This window comes from Phoca vitulina, unplaced genomic scaffold (genome assembly GCF_004348235.1).
Source record: "Phoca vitulina isolate PV1807 unplaced genomic scaffold, GSC_HSeal_1.0 scaffold4, whole genome shotgun sequence".
NCBI classification, from domain to species: domain Eukaryota; kingdom Metazoa; phylum Chordata; class Mammalia; order Carnivora; family Phocidae; genus Phoca; species Phoca vitulina.
In genome coordinates this window covers 4,218,655-4,240,391 of record NW_022589707.1, presented here as the reverse complement: position 1 = coordinate 4,240,391, position 21,737 = coordinate 4,218,655, and the positions used below count along the sequence as shown (strand labels likewise).

Below are 21,737 nucleotides of genomic sequence, written 5' to 3'. Positions count from 1 at the left end.
TCTACACCAGAGACCTTACCTAGTGGAAAACCAGGAATATACTTACAACAATGAAGCTACGACAGCGCCAGCTTGTTGGCACTCATGAACTCAGCTAGAGAAACAGTATTTCTGAAATGACCCCTTTTCCTCCACTGTCTTAACAAAGGCAAAGGCGTGTAAAACCGTAACTTAATTCACGAATGTAACAATTCGTGGTCTCTCATAAACAGCTGAGTAAGGGGAAGTTAAATATAATCCAGTATATAAAGTTGCCATTCAAAGACTTTTCAAGGATACAAAACACCCATACTGCCTCCTAAATTATTCTAAGAACTGTTCTCAGTAGATTTAAAGGTTCTTCTTTAACTTCAAGGTCTCTCTAAATGTGTCAAGCTCAACCTGGGCTTCATTCATTTATGACTACTATCCTACAAGGTAGTGACCAATGAAAAAATTAATTTCTCATCATTCAGAAATATACTATGCCCTAAAAGATATATATGTCATTTTTACAAAATCGTTGACATGTACTTTTCTGACCCTAAGAGAACATTGAAATTTACTATAATCACATAAAGGGCATAAAGAAGTTGACTCGTCTCAGGTTAACATTCCTAGAAAAAAGATATAAGAATATGCCAGAACCTACAGGGAAATTATCAGGGCTGAGGAGATTAGATTGTCACCAAACCAAAAAAAAAAAAAAAAAATCACTATACTGAAAGTCCCCTGAGGACAGGAATTATGTTTCACGCATTACTACTTCTAGTGCAGGGCACCAGTCTGCTACATGGTAAGTATTCAATAAATGTTTAACTAATATTCTTGAGGAATAAAAACGTATACTGGCAAAGAAGTAGGAGAGCATGGTATCTTATTGCTAAATACTGCATTTTAACAATGGGAAATCATTTTCATCTTTTTAGTGCTGACCATATAATCACTCCAGCAAAAGGAAACAAAATGAAAAAGGCAAATTGAAATAGCAATAATACAATAGAAGATTAACAGACCATTGTTTACGTTCACAGTTATCCTCACAGAATCAAGACAGATCCATAGGAAAAATTATAGTGAATGAGAACCCAAGAAATAATCTGGTCCCACTATAATATTTTGTAGATGAGAGATTTAAATTGATTTGCTAAACCCTGGACAACTGGGTGCAACAATGTCACATCTAGAAATCCTACTTCTTTACTCTGATGATGTGGGAATTAATACCTAGATACCGGATACAAAAAGGTCATATAACATCTCCAGAGTTGGTTCCGTAAGAATGGTATCACGAGAAAAGCTATGAGCTTTTCCAAAACATATGAGCAAGGCTTTACCTCATCAATTTAAGACAGACACACAAAAAAGTGTAAGTCAGGACATGGAGACAGATTACCAGAACTAAAAAATGCGGACTGTGTCTAAACCAAGAACTTCTACTGACTCTAACTGAGGTGTTTATCAGCCATCCATAGCTTCTTGGAATTGTCATGAGTTTAAATGATTCTAATCTCAACACAGATTGAGAAGGAATTCACTAGAAGTGCAAACAGCCCCAACTGCCCTCACAGGGCAGCTTACAACACTAGAAAGGAGACTGGCAAAACAAAGTATCAGCCAAAGTGCAATACCAGGCCTTTGGCCAACTAAAGATGTTTTTACTGTTTTCTGGGTCTTATGATAACATATTAACATCTAAAAGAGGAGAAATATAAAACCAAAGATAAACTACCAAAATCCTGCAGACAAGGAAAAATGCAGAAATGCTCTAAGATATCAAGTGATGCTCACCTATTATATATTTATTTATAATTATTTAGGATATACAGTAAGACTCCATTTCTTAGAGTCAGAAGCCCTGGGTACTGTGAAGAATTTCAGTGGATTAGATGTTTAAAACACAAAACAAAAACTCACACTAATCCAAGGACTTAGAAGATATAAAAAGCTAGGAAATTTAGCCAAATAAGTATATCACTTTCCAATAAATGGTTTCTAATATTAGCTTTCTAACAGATGTATATATACTTAAGAATATACAGAAACCTTCCAAAGCATAAACTGCAAAACTCCTTAAAGCACCTTTAACATACCAATGTTTGAGTGGAAACTTCGGTTTCAACTGTTACTGTCTTTGATTTTCCTTAGTTGCTTGGAATAAATTTTTTAGGATACAAATTATTATTTTATGAGCCAGCAGGTGGCTCCAATCTCATTCTATACACTTGCCTTATGACGTTTTTGTCATTATACAAATAGAAATTTAAATAGCTCAATTCTAATAATAAGTTTCCTTTATGGACACACCACTTTTTCAAGCTGTATTATTATTTTTTAATATTACACTTTATTAGTTTTGTTTTATACTAGAATTCAAAAGGAAAAGATTTGGATTGATGTCACAAATTTTAGTCTGTGTAAATATCAAGGCTATTTTAATTTTGTTCTAACCTAAAAGGAGTCTTCTGAAGATGAGGAACCACAATGCCCACCCCATGCCCTCCAAACTATAACCAAATATAAAAGGAAAAGCAAGGAAAACTAAGTTCAAACTAGTTTTAAAAATTCTGTTCCAGTGTGTCGAATTGACCACAGACTTCCTCATTAGGTCTTTCTCATTCCATGAATCAAAACCAGGTCTTTCTCATTCCATGAATCAAAACCAGGAAAAGACACATGAAAATTTAATTATAAATACATTTCCAGAGGCCCAGTCAACTACTTTTTAAGGGCTTACTAGATATATATTGCTTTATTAAACTGCACTGTGTACAGAGGAAGTAGGAATCTACCGAATACTAATGGCCCAGTGGTAAATAAAAACACGAATATCATAATTAGTAAACATGTAAAATATAAATACGTGTTTGTTTGTGAGAAAGGGAGCCAAGATAAGGGGAGGCTCTTTTTCTTCCTCTTTCCATACTAAGAAACTCCTAGCTATACTTCACCACTATCCAGTAAGTGCTTGAAAGAAAGTCAGTCTTCTATTCATCCCTAAATTGCTCCTTTCTTTTTGTTGCGTAGTGGGGATAGTGTGGGCATTTGAAATCTCATTTTGGTTTTGGGGCTAAGCTACACTCTAAAGTAGAGCCAACCACAATACACTGCAATGAGATACTTGGAAAATTACTGATTGATTACATTAGCTTCTCCTCCATATAAGTATAATGAACATCAAAAAACTGCACTGTTGAGAATCGTATTATAATAGAAAATACGTATTAAGAAATTGAAATAATTTACAATATCAAGGAAGTATCATGAGTTCACATTAAAATGACAGGTGCAGATATAAAAGGTGCAGAAAGATGTAGAAAAGCTACAAATAAGGTAAATTAACCCTACTGTCAACATGATAAATTAGCAGAGTGGAGGAGACTAAAGACGAAAAATCAGCAAACTTAAGTTACCAGATGTAGAACTTTACATGTGAGGGAGTGCGCTCATGGAGAAAGTGAACTGAAGTGGAGCAAATCGCACACACACACACACACAGAGGCAAAAGCTGTCATCTAGCAAAATCCTTTTCAACGACTCTGGGAATGCATGATCTCCAGTCAGGAAGGGAAGACGCAGTGCTCCCTGAGTATTGGGAAACTAACATCCGCAACTGCAGTTGCTAGGACGATACCGGGGCATGTCAAGCACTCAACAGAAGTTTGATGCATAGAAAAATGATGGGTGGATTAAAACCATCTCCTCCTCATGGCACTCATGGTGTGCTTCTCTAAAACATACACGGGGATGAGCCTTAGACAAGTCTAACACAGAAAAGCAGCACTGTTATTTTTCCAAAGGTATTACGGCACCACTGCCATAAGAAAATCATGCAACACTTTTGTTTTAGGGCATGACTAATACAGATTCTTAGAGTGGCGACAAATATTAGTGCTTCGTGTGCAATTAAGCAAATTAAAATCCAACAATAATGTTAACAAAGTTAACATTCAGTGAGGGAAAGAGAACTACCAATGTACACGGAGGCTAACCAATGAAGTACTACGAAGTACTACATTAGTAATTCAATACCTTTGAATGAGTTGTAATTTATTTCTTAAGACCAGTGACAAGGAATCAAACTGACATCAGGAACCTAATAAAAATTTAGCAATAAACAGTTTCCAGAATATGCCCTAGAATGACAATAGCTCACTTCAATTTCTTTTTTTTTTTAGATTTTTTTTTCTTTATTATGTTATGTTAATCACCATACATGACATCATTAGTTTTTGATGTAGTGTTCCATGATTCACTGTTTGCGTGTAACACCCAGTGCTCACTTCAATTTCTAACTGCTAACATCTATAGTTCCAGCAAACACAAAAATGTATGTAATATGTGTAATATATGATCCTAACCACAGTAAAATCACAAATCATTTAAAACAGATAGGTTTAGGGGTGCCTGGGTGGCTCAGTCGGTTAAATGTCTGACTCTTGATTTTGGTCATGAAATCAGGGTCATGATCTCAAGGTCATGAGATCGAGCCCCATGTTGGGCTCTGCACTAGGCATGAAGCCTGCTTGAGATTCCCTCTCTCCATGTGCCTCTGCCCTTACCCTTCCTTTTCCCTCTCTAATTAAAAACAACAAAAAAGACAGGTTTATGTTCAGGGTGGCATACTTACATTTTTAAAAAAGAAAAAAGTTTAAACAATAAGGGTTATGCTAAATGCTTAGATTAACCAAATAACTGTATTATTACATTAACCAATTTCATTATTTTATAAACCATTAATAGCCTACTTTATGAGTATTAAAATATTTAATCCAATGACCAAATAATTTTATTATGTAAACTTATTATATCTACCTAATTACTATTAAAGTATTAACCAAACTATGAGCTTTAAGCTCTAAGCCTCATGAAGGTGTCCTTGTTCGCTACTGCATCCCCAGTGCGAGAACCCGACACAGTGCATGGCAAGTAGGAAGCATTCAGTAATGAATCAAGTCTCTATTAAAGGCCTACGATCAGTTATCAGCTTAGACCAGGGATCAGCAGTTTTCTGCAAAGGATCAGACAGGAGCTCTTTCAGGCTGTGCAGGCCATAGGCCCTGCGTCCCAACTATCCACTCTGCCCGTGTATCATGAAGGCATCTACAGATAATAGAGGAATAACTGGGATATCTCTGTTCCAATAAAACTGAAATTCTATGGTCAGATAATTTTCACATGCCATAAAACATTCTTCTTCTTTGGAGTTTTTTCCCAACCATTTAAAACTGTAAAAAACACTTCTTAGCTTGCCATCTGTACAAAAACAGACAATGGGCCAGATCTGGCCTGTGGGCTGGAGTTTGCCAATGGATCCCAGCTCCAGGCCCACAGTTAGTTTTTGTGATTACAGCTAAACCCTATTCATGGGTGAGAAATTTAATAGAAGGATAAAGATTCAGCCCTTTACAAAAATCTCTCTGCACCTCATTTTCCTCATCTGTAATGGAACTAATCTGCCAACTCAACTAAAATTGAGACTGAGGTTCCAAGTGATAATGCACATAAAGCTCCAGGCCCAGCGATGAACACAGCAATGCTCAGCTCAGCACTTCCAAAGAACCTCTAGAAACATGAGATGCTATAGTCAGACCACCTCACATCAAAGATCGCTAGAGTAGGCAACATATTGTTAATATTCTCCAAAGGACTTTGTGTGGATGCTTACCAAACTATTTTTGAATAACTAAAAGAAATTATTACAAGGCAATGAGTGTCAATAATCAATCTAATTGCAAAAGACCAACGCAAAAGTCATTAGACTGTCATTCTCGATTACTTAATTTACTGTTTGCCAATAATTTAACGAATATAAGTTAATTAGTTTTTACATTTAGCACACATAAAACCTATCAGGTTATAGTATGTTGACTCCTCTAAAACTCTTTAATGGGAAAGAAAACAGATCCTTTGAAAAAAATTGTAACAACATATCAATTGTTCTTTCATACACTATATCCACAGAGAGACTTGGCCTCATTAAAACAAGAGGCAAGGAATTAAGTCTGGTGAAAGCATTCCCAAATCTGCTATTAGCTTATTCATTTTAGGTGAAGTCATTTGGTGCCCATCCATCTACCCAGGACAAGAAAGGACTTGTGCAAATTACCCTGAAGAGATTTTATGGGGCTCTGAGACTTCTACTGTAACTTTATGGGCTGAGTTTATAAGGTTCAGAATTCAGAAGTGTTATTTCCTCCTAAGTACCATGCACACCAACTCTGAATATTTATTTGGAGTGGCTTCCATATAGCCTCGCACCTCGCATAATTAAATGCAATATGTATGTAGCTATAAAATCTAAGATGCTTTTCAATAACCTAAGATTTTTCTAACTAAATATAACCCAATTCTTTGAAAAATCAGAGAATTTTAAAAGTATGTTAAAATTAGAATCTTAACATTGTGATCTGCTGATAATTAACTGTCTTCCTCATTAAATTAATAACATTTATAACTAGTATTTGAGTACACATTTTGTTATAGGAGATTTTAGTCACTTTACATGAGTTATGTTCTTGAATCCCCACAATACCCTTAATAAGGTAAATGTCATGATCACATTTAAGATATGCAGAGTGAAGTTTGGAGAGATTAAATTACTTGCCCAAGGTCACACAACTGTTGAGGCTATTCTATGTGATCTGAAGCCCATACTCTTAACCAACCATGCTTTGTACTCAACCCTGCTTAATTAAACTTTGGGTATTTTGGTAGGTTTAAGCCAAAATAGTTGGTTTTCTCCAGTTTTAAGTACCTGAAAATCCTTTAGCTCTTTCGCAGACATGACTCCTGCCTGACCCCATGTTGTTTCCTTAGTAGCTCAAGGTGTAGAGACCTCAGACATCTGCAAACAGGCACTGAATGCTTAGCTATCTCGCTTTTTCCTGCTTTCCTAACTTACAATATTATCACAATATTTATCATTATAGTCATGACAATTCTGCTATTAAACTTACCCTTATGCTCAATATCTCGGTGTATAAGTGTTTCTTTCAGTTTATTTTTCTTAGAATTAGAAAAAATGAAATTACTTAGAATTAGAGAAAATGAAATTACTGGGAAATAGTAAGAAAACTGTTTATGATCTTTGATATATGCTGCCAGGGTGCTTTCTAGGAAGGATGTAAAAATACGTATTCCCACTAGTAGTAGAGGAGGGCAAAGAGTTTCTTAAAACGTAACAGTAGGAAAGATAATTCATCATTAATTTCTTACTGTGAATTAGTTTAATTGCTATACTTGCTTCATAATAAGCAAAGAGAAATCACTTTGATTAAGAGAAAGAGGACTTCGTTGGAGAGCAAGGAAGAGAAGGTTAAGATAAGTCTGGAGTGTGAAGCAGGAATGAAACGGGAAGTGGTTCATCAGATTGAGGACTGAGCGGTGAAGAACAGTATGAAAGAAATGGACATTTCTGGAAGGGGAAATAAGTGTCAATCAACAGGGTGTAAGGAAGGAGGCAAAAAGCTATCAAAGATTATCTTTCAAGTTGGCTCTGAAAATGAAATAATTTACTATCCCATCATATTAGAATATTGACATGGATTTTTTTGTAAATAAGCAATGATAAGAGTTTTTTTTTTTAAGCTATGATAAAAGTTTTACTGAGTCTTAAAATTCAGGCTCTCACACACTTTATTTTCCTCTATTTACTGCTAAAGTTGCCTTTCTTATTGTATGTAAGCATGATATACACTTAAAAAATATTTTGGGGAGACATATTCAAGAGTTTTCTAAAAACTGAATATGTTAAAGTATTAATAATATTTCCATAATCATTCTTAAATTGAACTCACCAGAACTCTAACAAGAAACTGCCTGCCAGATTAAGAGTATAGCACGTATAGGGCAAAATGACACATACTCTGGATAATCAAAGATGCAGACCTAAAATTAGCCCAAACTTGTTCTCAAGTTTAGTTAGGTAAATCCAACTGGAATCTAAATGATCTATGTTCCTTGATATAGGTATGAAAATGGTCTTTTACTCTATAGAAATGTAATCACAAAACAACCATTTTCCACTTTCCACTTTATTGTATAAAGCATACTATGGTAGACTGCTCCTTCCATTTTATTTACCAACCTTCTAAAAACAATTCACTTTTCAACTAAAAAGATTTTTTTTTTAATCATCAAATGACAGCCTACAAGTAATGATTTCTTCAGCAAGAATATCACGTGATTAAACTCTTAAAAACCCCAAGTAAGAGGCTGCCTGATAAAATTTAGTGTTCTTCTTCTGGTTTTCTAGATCATGCATAAAAGAGAAGAATAAACGCAATTTAACCTTGTTGCAATTCTCCATTCAATCCCAAACATAAAGAAACATTCTCATCTAGGCAATCTTCACTGCCCTGGGTGTTATAACCTTTCCTTTCAACATGGGATTGAATGAAAACTATAGCTTTCCAAACAAGAAAGTCACCACTTCTATTAATGGAAGTCAAAAGTCTTTTTAGAACAGCGTGGGGTCTTAAATGATGGCTTTTTTCCTGAAAGCAGAGCCAGGTTCTTTTGGAAGAGAGCGCCCCGAAGTGTTAACACAGACGGCTTCAGACTGTTACCCTAAAAAAGCTTTGCCTGCAAGGCTGGCCCGTGGCTCACAATTGAGAACTTGAATGGTAAATAGTTCCCTATACTAAAAAAAACTTTTTTTTTCCTTAAAAGCTAACAGTGGCTTACTGTGCCTAAACTGTTCATTCAGTGTGGTTTACGCTGAGCACCTGCTGGTTTTCTCCCTGGGAGTCTGGAATTTTGATGCACACTACGCAGAGGGTCTGGGTGCCCTACATACGGATGCCCCCAGTAATACTTTGGGCATTGAGCTTCCCTGGTGGTAATACCTCACACTTATTGTCACAATTTGATTAAGCACATCCTGTGTGACTCCACTGGGAAAGAACTCTTGAACTAGTGATTGGTTTTCTTCAGATTTTCTCCCCATGTGCCTTTTCCCTTCACTGATTCTACTTTGTATCCTTTTGCTGTCATAAATCACAGCCATGATTAGCATCAAAAAGACAAGAAAAACAAGCACTGGTGAGGATATAGAGAAAAGGGAACCCTCCCTGCACTATTGGTGGGAATGTAAATTGGTGCAGCCTCTCTGGAAACAGAAGTTCCTCAAAGAATTAAAAAAACAAGCACCATGTAATCCAATAATTCCACTTCTAGATATTTACCCAAAGAAAACAAAAACACTAATTTGAAAAGAGATATGCACCTCTACATTAACTGCAGCATTATTCACAAGAGCCGAAGTACGGAAGCAACCCAAGTGCTCACGGATACAGGGATGAATAAAGAAGATGTGGTAAATATACACAATAGAATGTTACTCAGCCATAAAAATCTTGCCATTTACGACAATATGGATGGACATAAAGGGTATCGTGCTAAGTGAAATAAACTACACAAAGACAAATAATCATGTGATTTCACTTATATACAGAATCTATAAAGCAAATGAACAAAAACAGAAAGTCATAAATACAGAGAACAAACTGGTGGTTGCCAGAAGACATGGGGGGATGAGTAAAATTGGTGAAAGGGATTAGAGGTACAAGTTTATCCAGTTATAAAATAAATGAATCATGGAAATGAAAAGTATAGCAAAGAGAATATGGTCAATAATACTACAGTAACTTTGTATGCTGACAGATGGTGACTACACTTACCGGTGAGCACTGCATGATGATGGAATTGTCAAATCACTGTGTTGTACACCTGGAACTAATATATTTGTCAACTATACTTCAATTAAACAAAAAAATCACAGCCATGAGTACGACTATATGCCAAGTCCTGTGAGTCAGACCTCCTCGTGAAGCATGGACTTGGGGATGGTGGTGGAAACCCTGAAACAAAGAGCTAAAGAGATTCTTCCTCAATTAGGATGTTTGAATAAGCTTCTGTTTTATAATGTTCTTGTACACATCCAGACCCAGAGATCTGCTCCTGGTCTGGATGCTGTTCCTTCACAACCACTCTGAATATGCTAAGGAAAGAATGAGCCTCCACCAGGGCTCCCTGCCAAGTCTCCCAAAAAGTGAGAAGTGAGGAAGGGGGCAGGCAGGCAGCCAGCGCTGAAGGTAGCCTAGGTGGGTATTGTTGCCCAGTTACTTAGAACTAAGCAGAAGTAGGAAAGGGATATTAAATACCACACAGAGAAAAGGAGGTTACAGAACTTCCTCAGCACATGAATGTGATCCTCACTTTGCTTTGAGAAAACTCCCTCCTTTCACTAGAGGATTACTGCATAGTGGTGAGAAAAAAATGTGGATTCCGGGGGCCAGAATGCTTGCTTAGATCCCACTTAACCACTTCCTAGCTGTGTAAGCATGGGCAAGTTGTACAACCTCTTTGTGCTTTCCATTATCTATAAAGTGTGGATAATAGTTCTGACCTAATGAAGTTTGTTGCAAGGATAAATGAATTTATAATTGAAAGTACATACAAAATATTTGGCATCTTGGAAGCACTGTAAAATCATTGTTGGCTAATACTGTTATTTTCAAGGTTGTGGTGATTATTTTTTCCTATTAACTTTTAAAAGGAGAAGAAACCTCAAACAGTGAAACAAGATTATAATCATCCAAATACATTTTAGCCTAGCTGGAAACCAACGTGCATTAGGTGTTGGTAGGTAAAGGGTTAAGTGTTCTGTGGTCAAACTCATTGAGAAATACGAAAGCGAACAAAATCAGATTTTTGGAAGCCTCCCTTAAAATGATATTGTCCATGGTGAATTTCCAAAAGGGGCATATAGAATGTCCAATTTCACAAATCCATTTGGTCACAGAAATCTTTGTTTGCATCAAGTATCCTGTGGCATCAGTGGTTTGCTGATTACAGCAGCAGGATTACATACCTGCTTCATATAAACTGTGATGAGAAGCCTCTACCTACTAGGGATACCAGGATGATGACCATAGACCTCAGGTTGCAGAAGATCACGTATTAATAGATATCAAGGAAGAAAATTATGAAAAAAATATTTATATCAAGCTCAGCAAGAAAAGTACAAAGGAGGGAGTCCCAAAAGATATAGGTGGGGAGCCAAGCAAGGGAAGGACTGATGAGCAGGAGTGTCCCATGAGCCACACGAATGAGTGGAGAGAGATGGAGTCACAGAGGCCTAGAGAACACAGAGTAGGATTAGGAGAGTTAGGCAATCAGCCTGAGGTCATTTGTGAGGCACTTAGGAGTTCTTAAAAATGTAAAGGGCATAGACTTCCCTTTTTTAAATACCTAAAATATGTTAAACAAACTCAAACAAAACAGGCTTTGAAAAATGTAGACAATTTAAAATAAAGTCAATTTGAAAGGACTATGACTGAGGCAGGCATAAGAATTAAGGTATATTGGAGAGATCCTTCCACTTAATGTCCCCCGCCTGTCTCATCATTCCCCTGGAGAGATGCTAATAAGGATGAGCTAACCTGTTTTAAGAATATAAAGTGAAGAACCTGTCACTCAGTTGTCAATGGAAACTGCCTGTCTATAATTCCCTTAACAGAGGCTTTACACCTCAACGTATGTTAATTAGTCTTAAGGCGCAAGCCTAAGAATTTACTATACTCAGGTTTTTGTTTTATTTTTTAAAGAAATATACCAATCAATGGAGTTGAGCTATATACATTCACATAGTTTCCTGTCTGGTATAACAGTCAAACTGGCTAACATTTTACAATTTCTAACAGCCCAGTTTGTCATTTTCTCTAAATTAATTGGACCACATCTAAAAGTTGTTGGCATGTGGCCGGGCAAAGTGGGAAAGAGACACAGCTAGGAGGAGGAAATAATAAGATTCATGACATTCGGTAGATCAATAAAGATGTTTTTAACTGGAGATTAAAAACATCTGCAGAGATTCTGTGAAATTTAAATAGAACTGAACCTGAGGCATTATCAAACTCAAAAGGATGTTTTCAGTAATTTTTATTCTGATTTATTAAATCTAGGTCCGTAAATTGTACACTTATGGAAATAAATGGATTGAAATCTCTTTAAAAGCAGTATTACTGAGAATAGTATTTTTACAAAAGTTCGTATGTAAACAATTTTAGAAAGTAAAACAAAATACTACCACCTTATATTAAAATAGTTCTCCAGGACCTTTAGAGTACTTCTACATGTATAACACCATATGATCATTATTACAAGTTTATGAGAAAACCAGCGCTGATTTAATTTCACATGCCTTAGTAGGGCTTCCATATGTGCAAGCTAGCAACTCAAAAAATAATTCGTACAGTTAGCTTAGGAAAACATGACTTTACCATTTATAAAAATCCACAAACTACAACGTATACTAATAGCCAAGACTCAGTGGTATTTGACGTCTCTGCCTGAGTACAATACCTAGCCCTACCTGCCACCCCCACTATTTGAAAATCAATGTCCTCATCTTTAAATTGGGAGTAATACAGAAGCATTTCTTGCTTAACATTTGTAGTCCATTTATGAAAAATCAGACATTCTATTCAAATGTCAACAAGAAGCCAATTTCCCATTATTCTGACAGGGAAAAATGATATTTAAACCCAAAACCTCAGCCTCCAAAAATGTAACAGAAACATTTATAGAGGTAACAGTCATTAAGAGGAGATATAAAATGATGAGCCACTTTTTACTGCATGTAATATTTATAACATCTTATAGTTATGAAAAGGAGCACAGGTTAAAAACGTTTAGACATATTACCCTTGTCTTTCAAGAGTAGTCTTTAAAAATTTGGGTACAGCCAAACCAGTGTTAGAGGACAATGAGAAAACCTCACTGAAAACACTGATTTAGTATAAGATATTCTTCAATAATTCATGTATTTGCCTAAAAAAAATCTTATCTTTCCCAATTCTGAAAAAGATATTAGAAAGACAAGGAGACAATAATATGCCTGGATCTCTTTCTCTACTCCTGAATTTACAGTGCTAGAACTACCTGGTAGCCTAGAATAATCTTGTAATGTCTGTAATAGAAAACTGGTGGTTTGGCATCAACCCAACCTTTCTGCTAGTCTTATTCATCATTTACACCAGAGGTCATTGTATGTTTTCAATCAAGTCTTGCTTTTGTAACTGCAGTTCTACCAGGGTCTTTGGCCCACACCATGTTCTAGTATTTTTTTTACCACTGTTGTGATACCATATTGTGTTATTCCAGGACTTGGAAGGATTAACAGAGAAGATAAAATCAGAACTTAGATCTAGAGTCCTATTCCTGACTTACAACTAGAGTCATTTTCACCATACAGTCCGCACAAGGCCTTCTGTTTATAGTAACACTTTCTGGAACGCCAAAATACTCACTGTAGCAAAGGAAGACATTCATATACTTAAAGGCTACCTATGCCTTTGCTAATTTTCTATTACCAAATCACTGTGGTTCGTCAATGTTCTATCTTGGCTCAATCCTATGTCCTATAACAGCTCTTGTCTAATTTAATACCTTACTAGTTTGGTCATTCTTAGTCTGGCCCAACTACTGCCACCCCAGAATTGAGGCTGGGAGGGAACGGCATGATCGAAATGTGAAGGTACAATGTATGGTCAACACATTGACTGTAATCCTGTTGAAGGTGAAGATACTCGTTCCCAGGGATGCTAAATACCTTGTGCAAGCAACTTGCCCAAGAGGCCAAAGATCTAGTGTGTTGACAAGCAGTAGTGCCAGGTGAGCCCCAGCTTCAACCAAATTCTTCTTATAGGAGACATGGATAGTGACCCAAGAGCTGTCTCTGACCAGCTCTACCATTTTCTTTTGAGTCATTTAAACTTTATGGGCCTTAGCTTTTTCATCAGGAAACTGGGCTACATGACATTGTTGAATTTTTTATTATATTTTAAATTATTGTACATTTTATCATTATATTTATCACATATTTTCATCTATCCTACACACCTAAATTTTTTGAAAAACCTTGTTATTCTGTGGCTCTTTAAGGCATTTAAAATACAGCAGCTAGTTACTGAATCTCCCAAATATAAAGGAAGCATGTTTGAAAACCCCCTTCCTATATCTAGTCAAGACCCCATAGACCACACCTCAATCAAAGCATTGGGCATGACTGATTGGGTAATTAAGAAGGATGAAATATGTGATTCTAACCTTGAATCAAGGAACACTGACTCAGAGCGTAATACATAAACAAACATAATTATCAAGGGGAAAATCTATAAGAGACATTCCTCATTCTGAGCTAATATCATGATCCATGCAGGGAAGAACTGAGACACAGAGGCAAAAGGAGAAACACAAAGATTTTACAGCTCTATCTGAAAAGGAAAGCTTTATGGAGTAAATTAAGAAAGGCATACCATATGCATTCCTATGGACCATATGGAATTAAGTGGTGGACTTAACTCCCCTCCATGTCCAAAATCCAAAGGAACAAATAATTAAGGCCTATGAACATAAAGACTAGTGACTGCATTGTTGGTATGTAACTTTGCTTGAAGCAGGTTACGCATATGAAGAATCAAAGAGAGAACACGAGTAACTATGTTTTCTTCTTCCTTCTTATATATTACTAACTGAAGACCAAGAATCTATTATGACATCCTTAAAACATCTTTCTCACTGCCTAACACTCAGGCTTTATCAGAACAAAGTCAGTCAGATGGCGCGTTACCCAGCCTCCAAGATGGCTACCAAGGATCCCTGCCATCTGGTACTGACAACCTTGTGCAGTCTGATCCCACATCGTACAAGGGTTGGTCTGTGTGACTAGCAGCATCTGGCAGAAGAGATGGTAAGATGGTGTATCACTGCTGAAATCAGGTCACAAAAAAGACTGCTACTTCTGTCTTGGGCTGGCTGTCTTGTATGCATGTTCTTCTCACTCCCTTCTCCCTTCCCTCTCTGGAAAGCAAGCTGCCATGTTGCGAGCAACCCAATGGCATAGAACTGATGCTTCCAATCACTAACCACTGACAAATAATAGCCGGTGAGACCACCCGGCAACCACATGAATAATCTTAGAAGAGAATTCTGTAGCCCCAGTGGAGCCTCGAAATGACTGAAAAACCCAGCTACATTATGACCTCATGAGAAACCCTGAGCCAGGATCACCTAGTTAATCGACTTCTATATTCCTTACCTGGAGAAAGTGTGTGAGATAAACATTGTTTGCTGTTTCAAACTGCTAAAATTTAGTATAATTTATTCCACAACAATAGATAACTAATGCAGATGGCAAGATCTGGGATATAAAATATTGTTTAAAAGCTGCCCAATCAAATACTCTATATTTTAGTGTTCTCAGAAATTAGGCAGGCAAACCAATTTAAAGTTTTATATAATCAGGAGTGCCTGGGTGGCACAGTTGGTTAAGCATCTGACTTAAGCTGAGGTCATGATCTTAGGGTCCTGGGATCGAGCCCCGTGGGGATTCTGCTTGTTCCTTTCTCTCTCCCTCTGCCCCTCCCACTGCTCATGCTGGTGCGTGCTCTCTCTCTCAGTAAGTAAAATCTTAAAAATAAAAAAATTAAAAAATAAAGTTTTATATAATCATGCAAGCTTGAGTTTTTCCTATAAGTCAAAGACATATCTACTAGGGAAAAACTGTGTGAATAAATGTTGGCTACAAAACCCACTTTATAATTTTAACAAACTTAAGCATTTTAAATTCCTTCTTTATTTTACTTTCTTCACTAGAGTCGTTTCAGCTTCATTGTAAACCCAGATCAGGTAGGAGAAAAAAAAAAGTATTTGAAAGCAGAGATAACCTTCTTTCATTTGTAAAAGAGCAGCTTAAAGACTACTTAAATTGGAGATAATGGCTTATATGAATTGTGTGAGATGCTGCATTAAATTGTTGTCATTAGTACCATTATTAAAACTGTAGCTAAACACCATGTGTTACATAGGGCACATTAGTTCTATAAAAGACATCATTGGTGCCCTCTGGGAACAGATCAGAAAAGTTCAAAGCTGTGAGTTCCCATCAATACTTGAAAAAACTGGATTGCACTATATCAAGTTATAACTATGCAATGTAGGAATTATGAGATGAGCTAATCTTACTTTAAAAATTAAGCCTTAATAAATAAAAATTAGTTTTGAGGTTAAAAAAATTGAAGAAGTTATAAGAGAAAATTCATCAAATAGTAGTTAACTCAAAATTTTCCTTTATCCTTGACCTCATTTCACTGAACTTAGACATTAAGGAGCTGGCTTCCCCTTATTTCCTGTTGTTTCCCCATCCTGGTAGGAATTATTGGATTGACACTTCCAGTTCTGGCAAGCCAGCAGCATTTAAGAGCGGGGGAGAAAAGTCACATCTGGCCAGATCTTCAACTTGTTTCTAGGTCTGCTTGTTCCTGCCTCTCCTGCTGTTTCTTCTGCTTCCGAAAATATGATTAATATCTATGAATTTGTAAAACTCTGCATTGTAAGCAAAGCTGAGGGCTTTCCATCCCAAAGAGGTTGAGGTATGGAGTTAATGAGAAGTGAGACTGTGGGGAATGAACAGAAAGATGCCAATGTTAAAGTAATTGAGCATGAATATCAAACACTGACTTGGGAACAGTCTTCATTTGCTGATAGAGAATCTGATCAGCTGGTGGGCAGAGGGAACATGCCCAGATCTGCATTCACTGCCAGCCCTAGAATTTCCAAATCATAACAGCCTATGCATTATAAACTTGGTATCTGTTTCCCCATCTAGAATGTTTTCCTTCCCCCCCCTTTTTTCCTTCCTTCCCTCCCTCTCTCCTTCTTTCTTTCCTTCCTATGAAAGGTTGCCTCCCTTTCTTCTTTCTGAATTTATCTCACTCAGCTGACGCCTTATAAAGAATTTAAATTTTTATCTCAGTAACTGCTGTTTCTTTCACAATTGTGTGTTATTTGTTAATACCAATTCAGAATAACACAGATGATGGTGTTGTGGCTAGAAGAATTGCTGAGCTCTAATTTTTATTTTAAAAACTCTGCATTGCCCTCTAAAACCAGTGAAAGCTTGAATTATTTATTACTGTAATACACTCCTATGTGTCTTCTATCATTCTCAATTAGATCATCTATACATTCTTCATTGTGGCAAGGATCTCCGGAAGGTTTGCACAATAGTGATAAAATGAACACCTTAATAAGCTGTGTGTCATTATTAATTTCAAGTTGTAATGAATAGTTTTATTCAGTACAGAGTAATAACAGTTTCAAGAAAACTAAAATTAAAGAAAAAAAACTGTGGTTCTCAAATTCTGGGGACACATAATTATGCATTTTTATAAACATTCATTTACAAGGCTGTTTTTATTAGTTTACAATGTAAAAAACAGACAAAACAAATATAAGTCAATTGGGAACTGGTTAAATTAAATACAGTATATTCATTAAAGGAAATTAAAAATGACTTGAAAAATATATATTAACTAATGAGGCTGTAGGCAGTAATAGTATATACTAAATGAGCCTATATAAACTCATTTAAAGTATATATGCATGAAGGACTAAGCATTAATGAATATCTGATGGTGAAGAGTTACTAAGACTGTGTTTCCACTTGTCATTTTCCAAATCTCTATTTGAATGTGTATTACAATTGCTATAGTTTTTTTTAATAACCAAAGAGTCTCTAAATCCCTACACATACGCCAAGGAAGCCAGAACGAACATAAGAAAGGCAATCATATGCGATCTTAAATATAAAAGTGTTTGTAGTTTACCTTGACGGCATAATATTCTTTAACTTCAGGCCTAATAGAATCAAAGTCTCCACTGATGAATTCAGGCAAAAAGCTGAAACAAAGAATTTCAAGTAAGTCAACTAATTAAGACTACTTGTTTGTTAACCTTTAAAACTATGCCAAGAGGATGTCTTATACTCTTGGTTTCTATATAGTGTGGTTACGACTCCACATACCTGACTAATTCATCAACTTAGTCACACTGTCAGTCAATGTTTATCCTGCTTTAAAAAATAAAGATTAAAGAAGATTATTGGTTTAAAAAACTCCCAGTTCAGGGACACCTGGGTGGCTCAGTTGGTTAAGCGTCTGCCTTCAGCTCAGGTCATGATCTTGGACTGCTGGGATGGAGCCCCACATTGGGCTCCCTGCTCTAGGAGTCTGCTTCTCTCTCTCCCTCTGCCCTCCCCCCTGCTCATTCTCTCTCTCTCTCTCTCTCTCACTCAGTCTCACTCTCTCTCAAATAAATAAAATCTTTAAAAATAAATAAATAAAATAAAAAACTCCTAGTTCAAAAACCCTAACACCAACACTCATAATCTTTCCATATTACTTTCTACATATATACAAACCTTAACATTATTTTGCCCTCACACAAGTTCAGAACTTCAACAAATTTGAACAGAACAGATGAGGAGGATGATTATGCATTCTCTGCAGAGCAGGAGTCAGTTCAAAGACATTTTCCAAATGCCCTGTTGACATACTTCTAGAAACAGGAGGCTTCTCGACAGGTTTGAAATACTACAAGTCACGGTTACTAGGTAGAGGGAGAGAACTCCCCAAAACAAATGTTTCTAATTACATCATAATTATCTTATTTCTCTTCCCTACATTTATATTTTTTTTAGAACTCTTCCAGAAAGCCTATCTTACTCTATGTACATAAGCCATCCTTTACTATTTTTACATAAAGCATTTGCATGACCCGGTAGAATTTCTTCCCACTTAAAACACCTAAGTGTTGAAAAATAAAACTTCCCTGGATTTCTCACTGCTCCTACAAAAAGCCTTAGCCTCCAGAGCCTCTGAAAAATACATTATGTAAAGAAGGGAATGTTTACCTTCATCCTTCAGAAATATTCTACTTTTCACATCCCATGAGAATTAGATCTGCACGCATTAAATTGTTCTGATTCAAAAGAATAATAAAACTTCATTATGTCTTCTCAAGAGGGCCAAGTTGCTACATAATAGACTAGATCTCTAGCTAAAAGGAGACTAGAGCTTTAGTTTGCTGAGTATTTTATGTCAAAAGAGTTGAAGCCCCAGAACTTGGAGAAATCTCTAGGTCATAAAAGCCAAGACACAGAGGCTATCAGGCTCCGAGAGAGATTCTACTGCTATACCAGTGAGTTGGGGTTAGGATTCAGAGTCATAGAATTTAAACAGAGATTCTTGCAAGAGGGCAGAAGCTGCCACAACCCTCTTAATAAATTTAGGGGGAAAAGTCTTATTTCCTCTTTTTCCACATATGCAGGGTGCAGCTACAAGCACAGGACAATGGACCTGGTGGTCACTGAAGGGCCAAAGAGTAAGAACTAGAGCAACGGGGACCGAGGTAATAAGAAACTGGACTCAGAATACCTTATATGTGCACTCAGGATAAAATTAATAAAGAGGAACATGAAAAACCCAACACTAACTCTGTTCTTTCGTGCAATTTTTTTCAAGTTTTTAACTTAATTGGAAATATTACTACTTAGGTCTAACCTAATCTAACTAATCTGTGTTAGACCAACTCTTCTTTGAGCTGTACGTCCCGAAGACAAATGGTAAGAAGTTCTACTACAATGATCTGTACTGCATAAAGTGCTTAGATTTCACGCTTGGTTTCTTAACAAATGATGGTAACCTACTGAAATGTTTGGTAATTAATAAAATTTTACATTCACTGAATATCAACCATGTACAAAAGACAACAGTTTGTTTCAGAATAATGCAGAATTGGAAAGTACCTAAGTTTTAAAATCACTTGCCTGGGTTCAATTATCTTCCTGTAAACTTTTCTCCTCAAAATGTCCCTGGCCACATACCCATGACTTCTAATTTCATTTTATACCTATTTAGGTAAATACTTTTTACTCTATTCACATGAGGACTAAAAACAGACTATTAGCTCTTTCCTCATTGTTTTTCCTGTTGCGAAAATTCATGGATTTTTAAAGTTTCTTTAAAATACCTACATCAAACAACATTCAAACACCCACAGAACAAAACTCATATAGAGCTCAGAATATTATTATTGCTTGCTAGGGTCTGAATGTTTGGTACCCCTAAAATGTGTATGTTGAAATCTTAACCCCTAACATGATGTTATTAGGTGATGAGGCCTTTAGGAGGTGACTAAGTCAGAGCATGGAGCCCTCATGACTGGGATTAGTGCCCATGTAAAAGAAACCCCAGCTCTCTTGTCCCTTCCACTACATGAGGACACAGTGAGAAGACAAGCATCTATGAATCAGGGAGTAGATCTTATCTTACACTGAACCTTGATCTTGGACTTCCCAGCCTCCGCAACTGTGAGTAATAAGTACTTGTTGTTTACGAGCCACCCAGTCTATGGGATTCTTTAGAGCAGCCAGCGAGCATGAGGCATTGCTGCAAGGGGTAAAAGGAATCATTCCTTCAATATCCTCATTACCTTTTGTAAGGAACTGAAATCCAAGAAGTCAAGTGAATTTTGTATAAATGGCTAGTATCCAATCTACTTCACCACATAAAGCAGCCATTTAAACTTAGGACTCTGGTTCTGTACAGTATGAATCATCCAACTTCCTCATAAAACTGACTTTATATTACTCTACAAATTTTAGTCCCTCAGATATCTAGAATCAACTTGCCAGTTTCCAAATATCATATTGATTTTGACAATAAATAAAAATGAAAAATAAAAACTGATACACACAGGCAACTAGTGTCTGTCCCCTTAGGATATATACTTTTTAAACAGAATTAGATCTCTTTTTATCACATATATTGTGAATCATGAAGGAAAGCAATCGTATAAATTTACTTATATTTTCATATAAAATATTAACAGGAAAACAAACATATTGATAAAAGAGAACTTCGATTAACTTTTTAATATAATTTTCTCCAATATAACATACATGCTTTAAAATGAACAAGGAAAAAAATGAAGAAGGATACTTATTTCTAGGAAGGCTCATGCCAAAAATACACCTGATACACAGGCTGAGACGGCTACAATAATTATAACTTTTTGTCATAGAATACAGCAGTTTTGGAAACTTGCTGAAATGTGCTTTTGGACAGAGCAATTAAAAGCCCATCTCACATTTCTGAGGCATGGGCTGCCATGGTACTTGGGCATTCTGAAGAGGTACTTACTGGGGATGACACTTCCCAGATACAGAGATATGATGTTACCATATAGAGTTTACTCAGGAAGAATGTTTTCACAACTCTTTGGGGACTGATTGCTTATAGAAGGTGACTAAGGGTATACGGAATTCTGTCTCCACTGACCATACTTCTGTTCACTGTTGGCCTCGATCAGACCCGTACACCTCATCTTGGTATCTTCAGTCTATGGCACTGATTGGTTGGTATGTAAAGGTGTTCCAAATGCTCAATAAATGGTGTGGACTCCTTTGACTTTTACATTTAACTCTTACCATACTTGCCACTCACTAATGACAAAATAACAGTTCAACAGGAGCCGGGATTAATTAGTAAGCTGAAGATCCATCACATGTAATAGTCAAGAGGGAGGCTGATATATTTAGAAAATATGCTTAAACATGATGTGTTAGCACCAAGTACACAAATGCTGGTTAAGAATACAATGAAGTAACAAGATAGAGGAGAAGGCAGTGGGTGGGAGGGGAGAGGAAACGAGAAGAGGATGGGGCAGAATGGGGAAAGGTGGTAGGAAAAGGGGGAGTAGGGAAAAATACTGAAGAGGAGGGGAGGCAACGGGGAGAGAGGAGAAGATAGGAAAATGGGAAAAGGGGAAGAGAAAGGCCAGGAGAAGGAAGGCAGGGGAAGATAAGAGTGAAAAAGAAGCATGAGGAAAGAAGCACTTATTACAAACTT

The 21,737-nt window shown here is 36.5% G+C and overlaps 1 protein-coding gene across 6 annotated transcripts in view; it reads right to left on the bottom strand.

Moving 5' to 3' along the window:
* The window catches only part of TPK1 (thiamin pyrophosphokinase 1), a 325,993-nt gene that overhangs the window by 166,591 nt on the left and 137,665 nt on the right, over positions 1-21,737 (bottom strand). For all 6 annotated transcript variants that reach the window (XM_032401396.1, XM_032401394.1, XM_032401393.1 and 3 more), the window contains one exon: positions 17,655-17,727. In XM_032401396.1, coding sequence (XP_032257287.1) covers positions 17,655-17,727 — 73 coding nt within the window. The remainder of the gene's footprint in view (positions 1-17,654; positions 17,728-21,737) is intronic.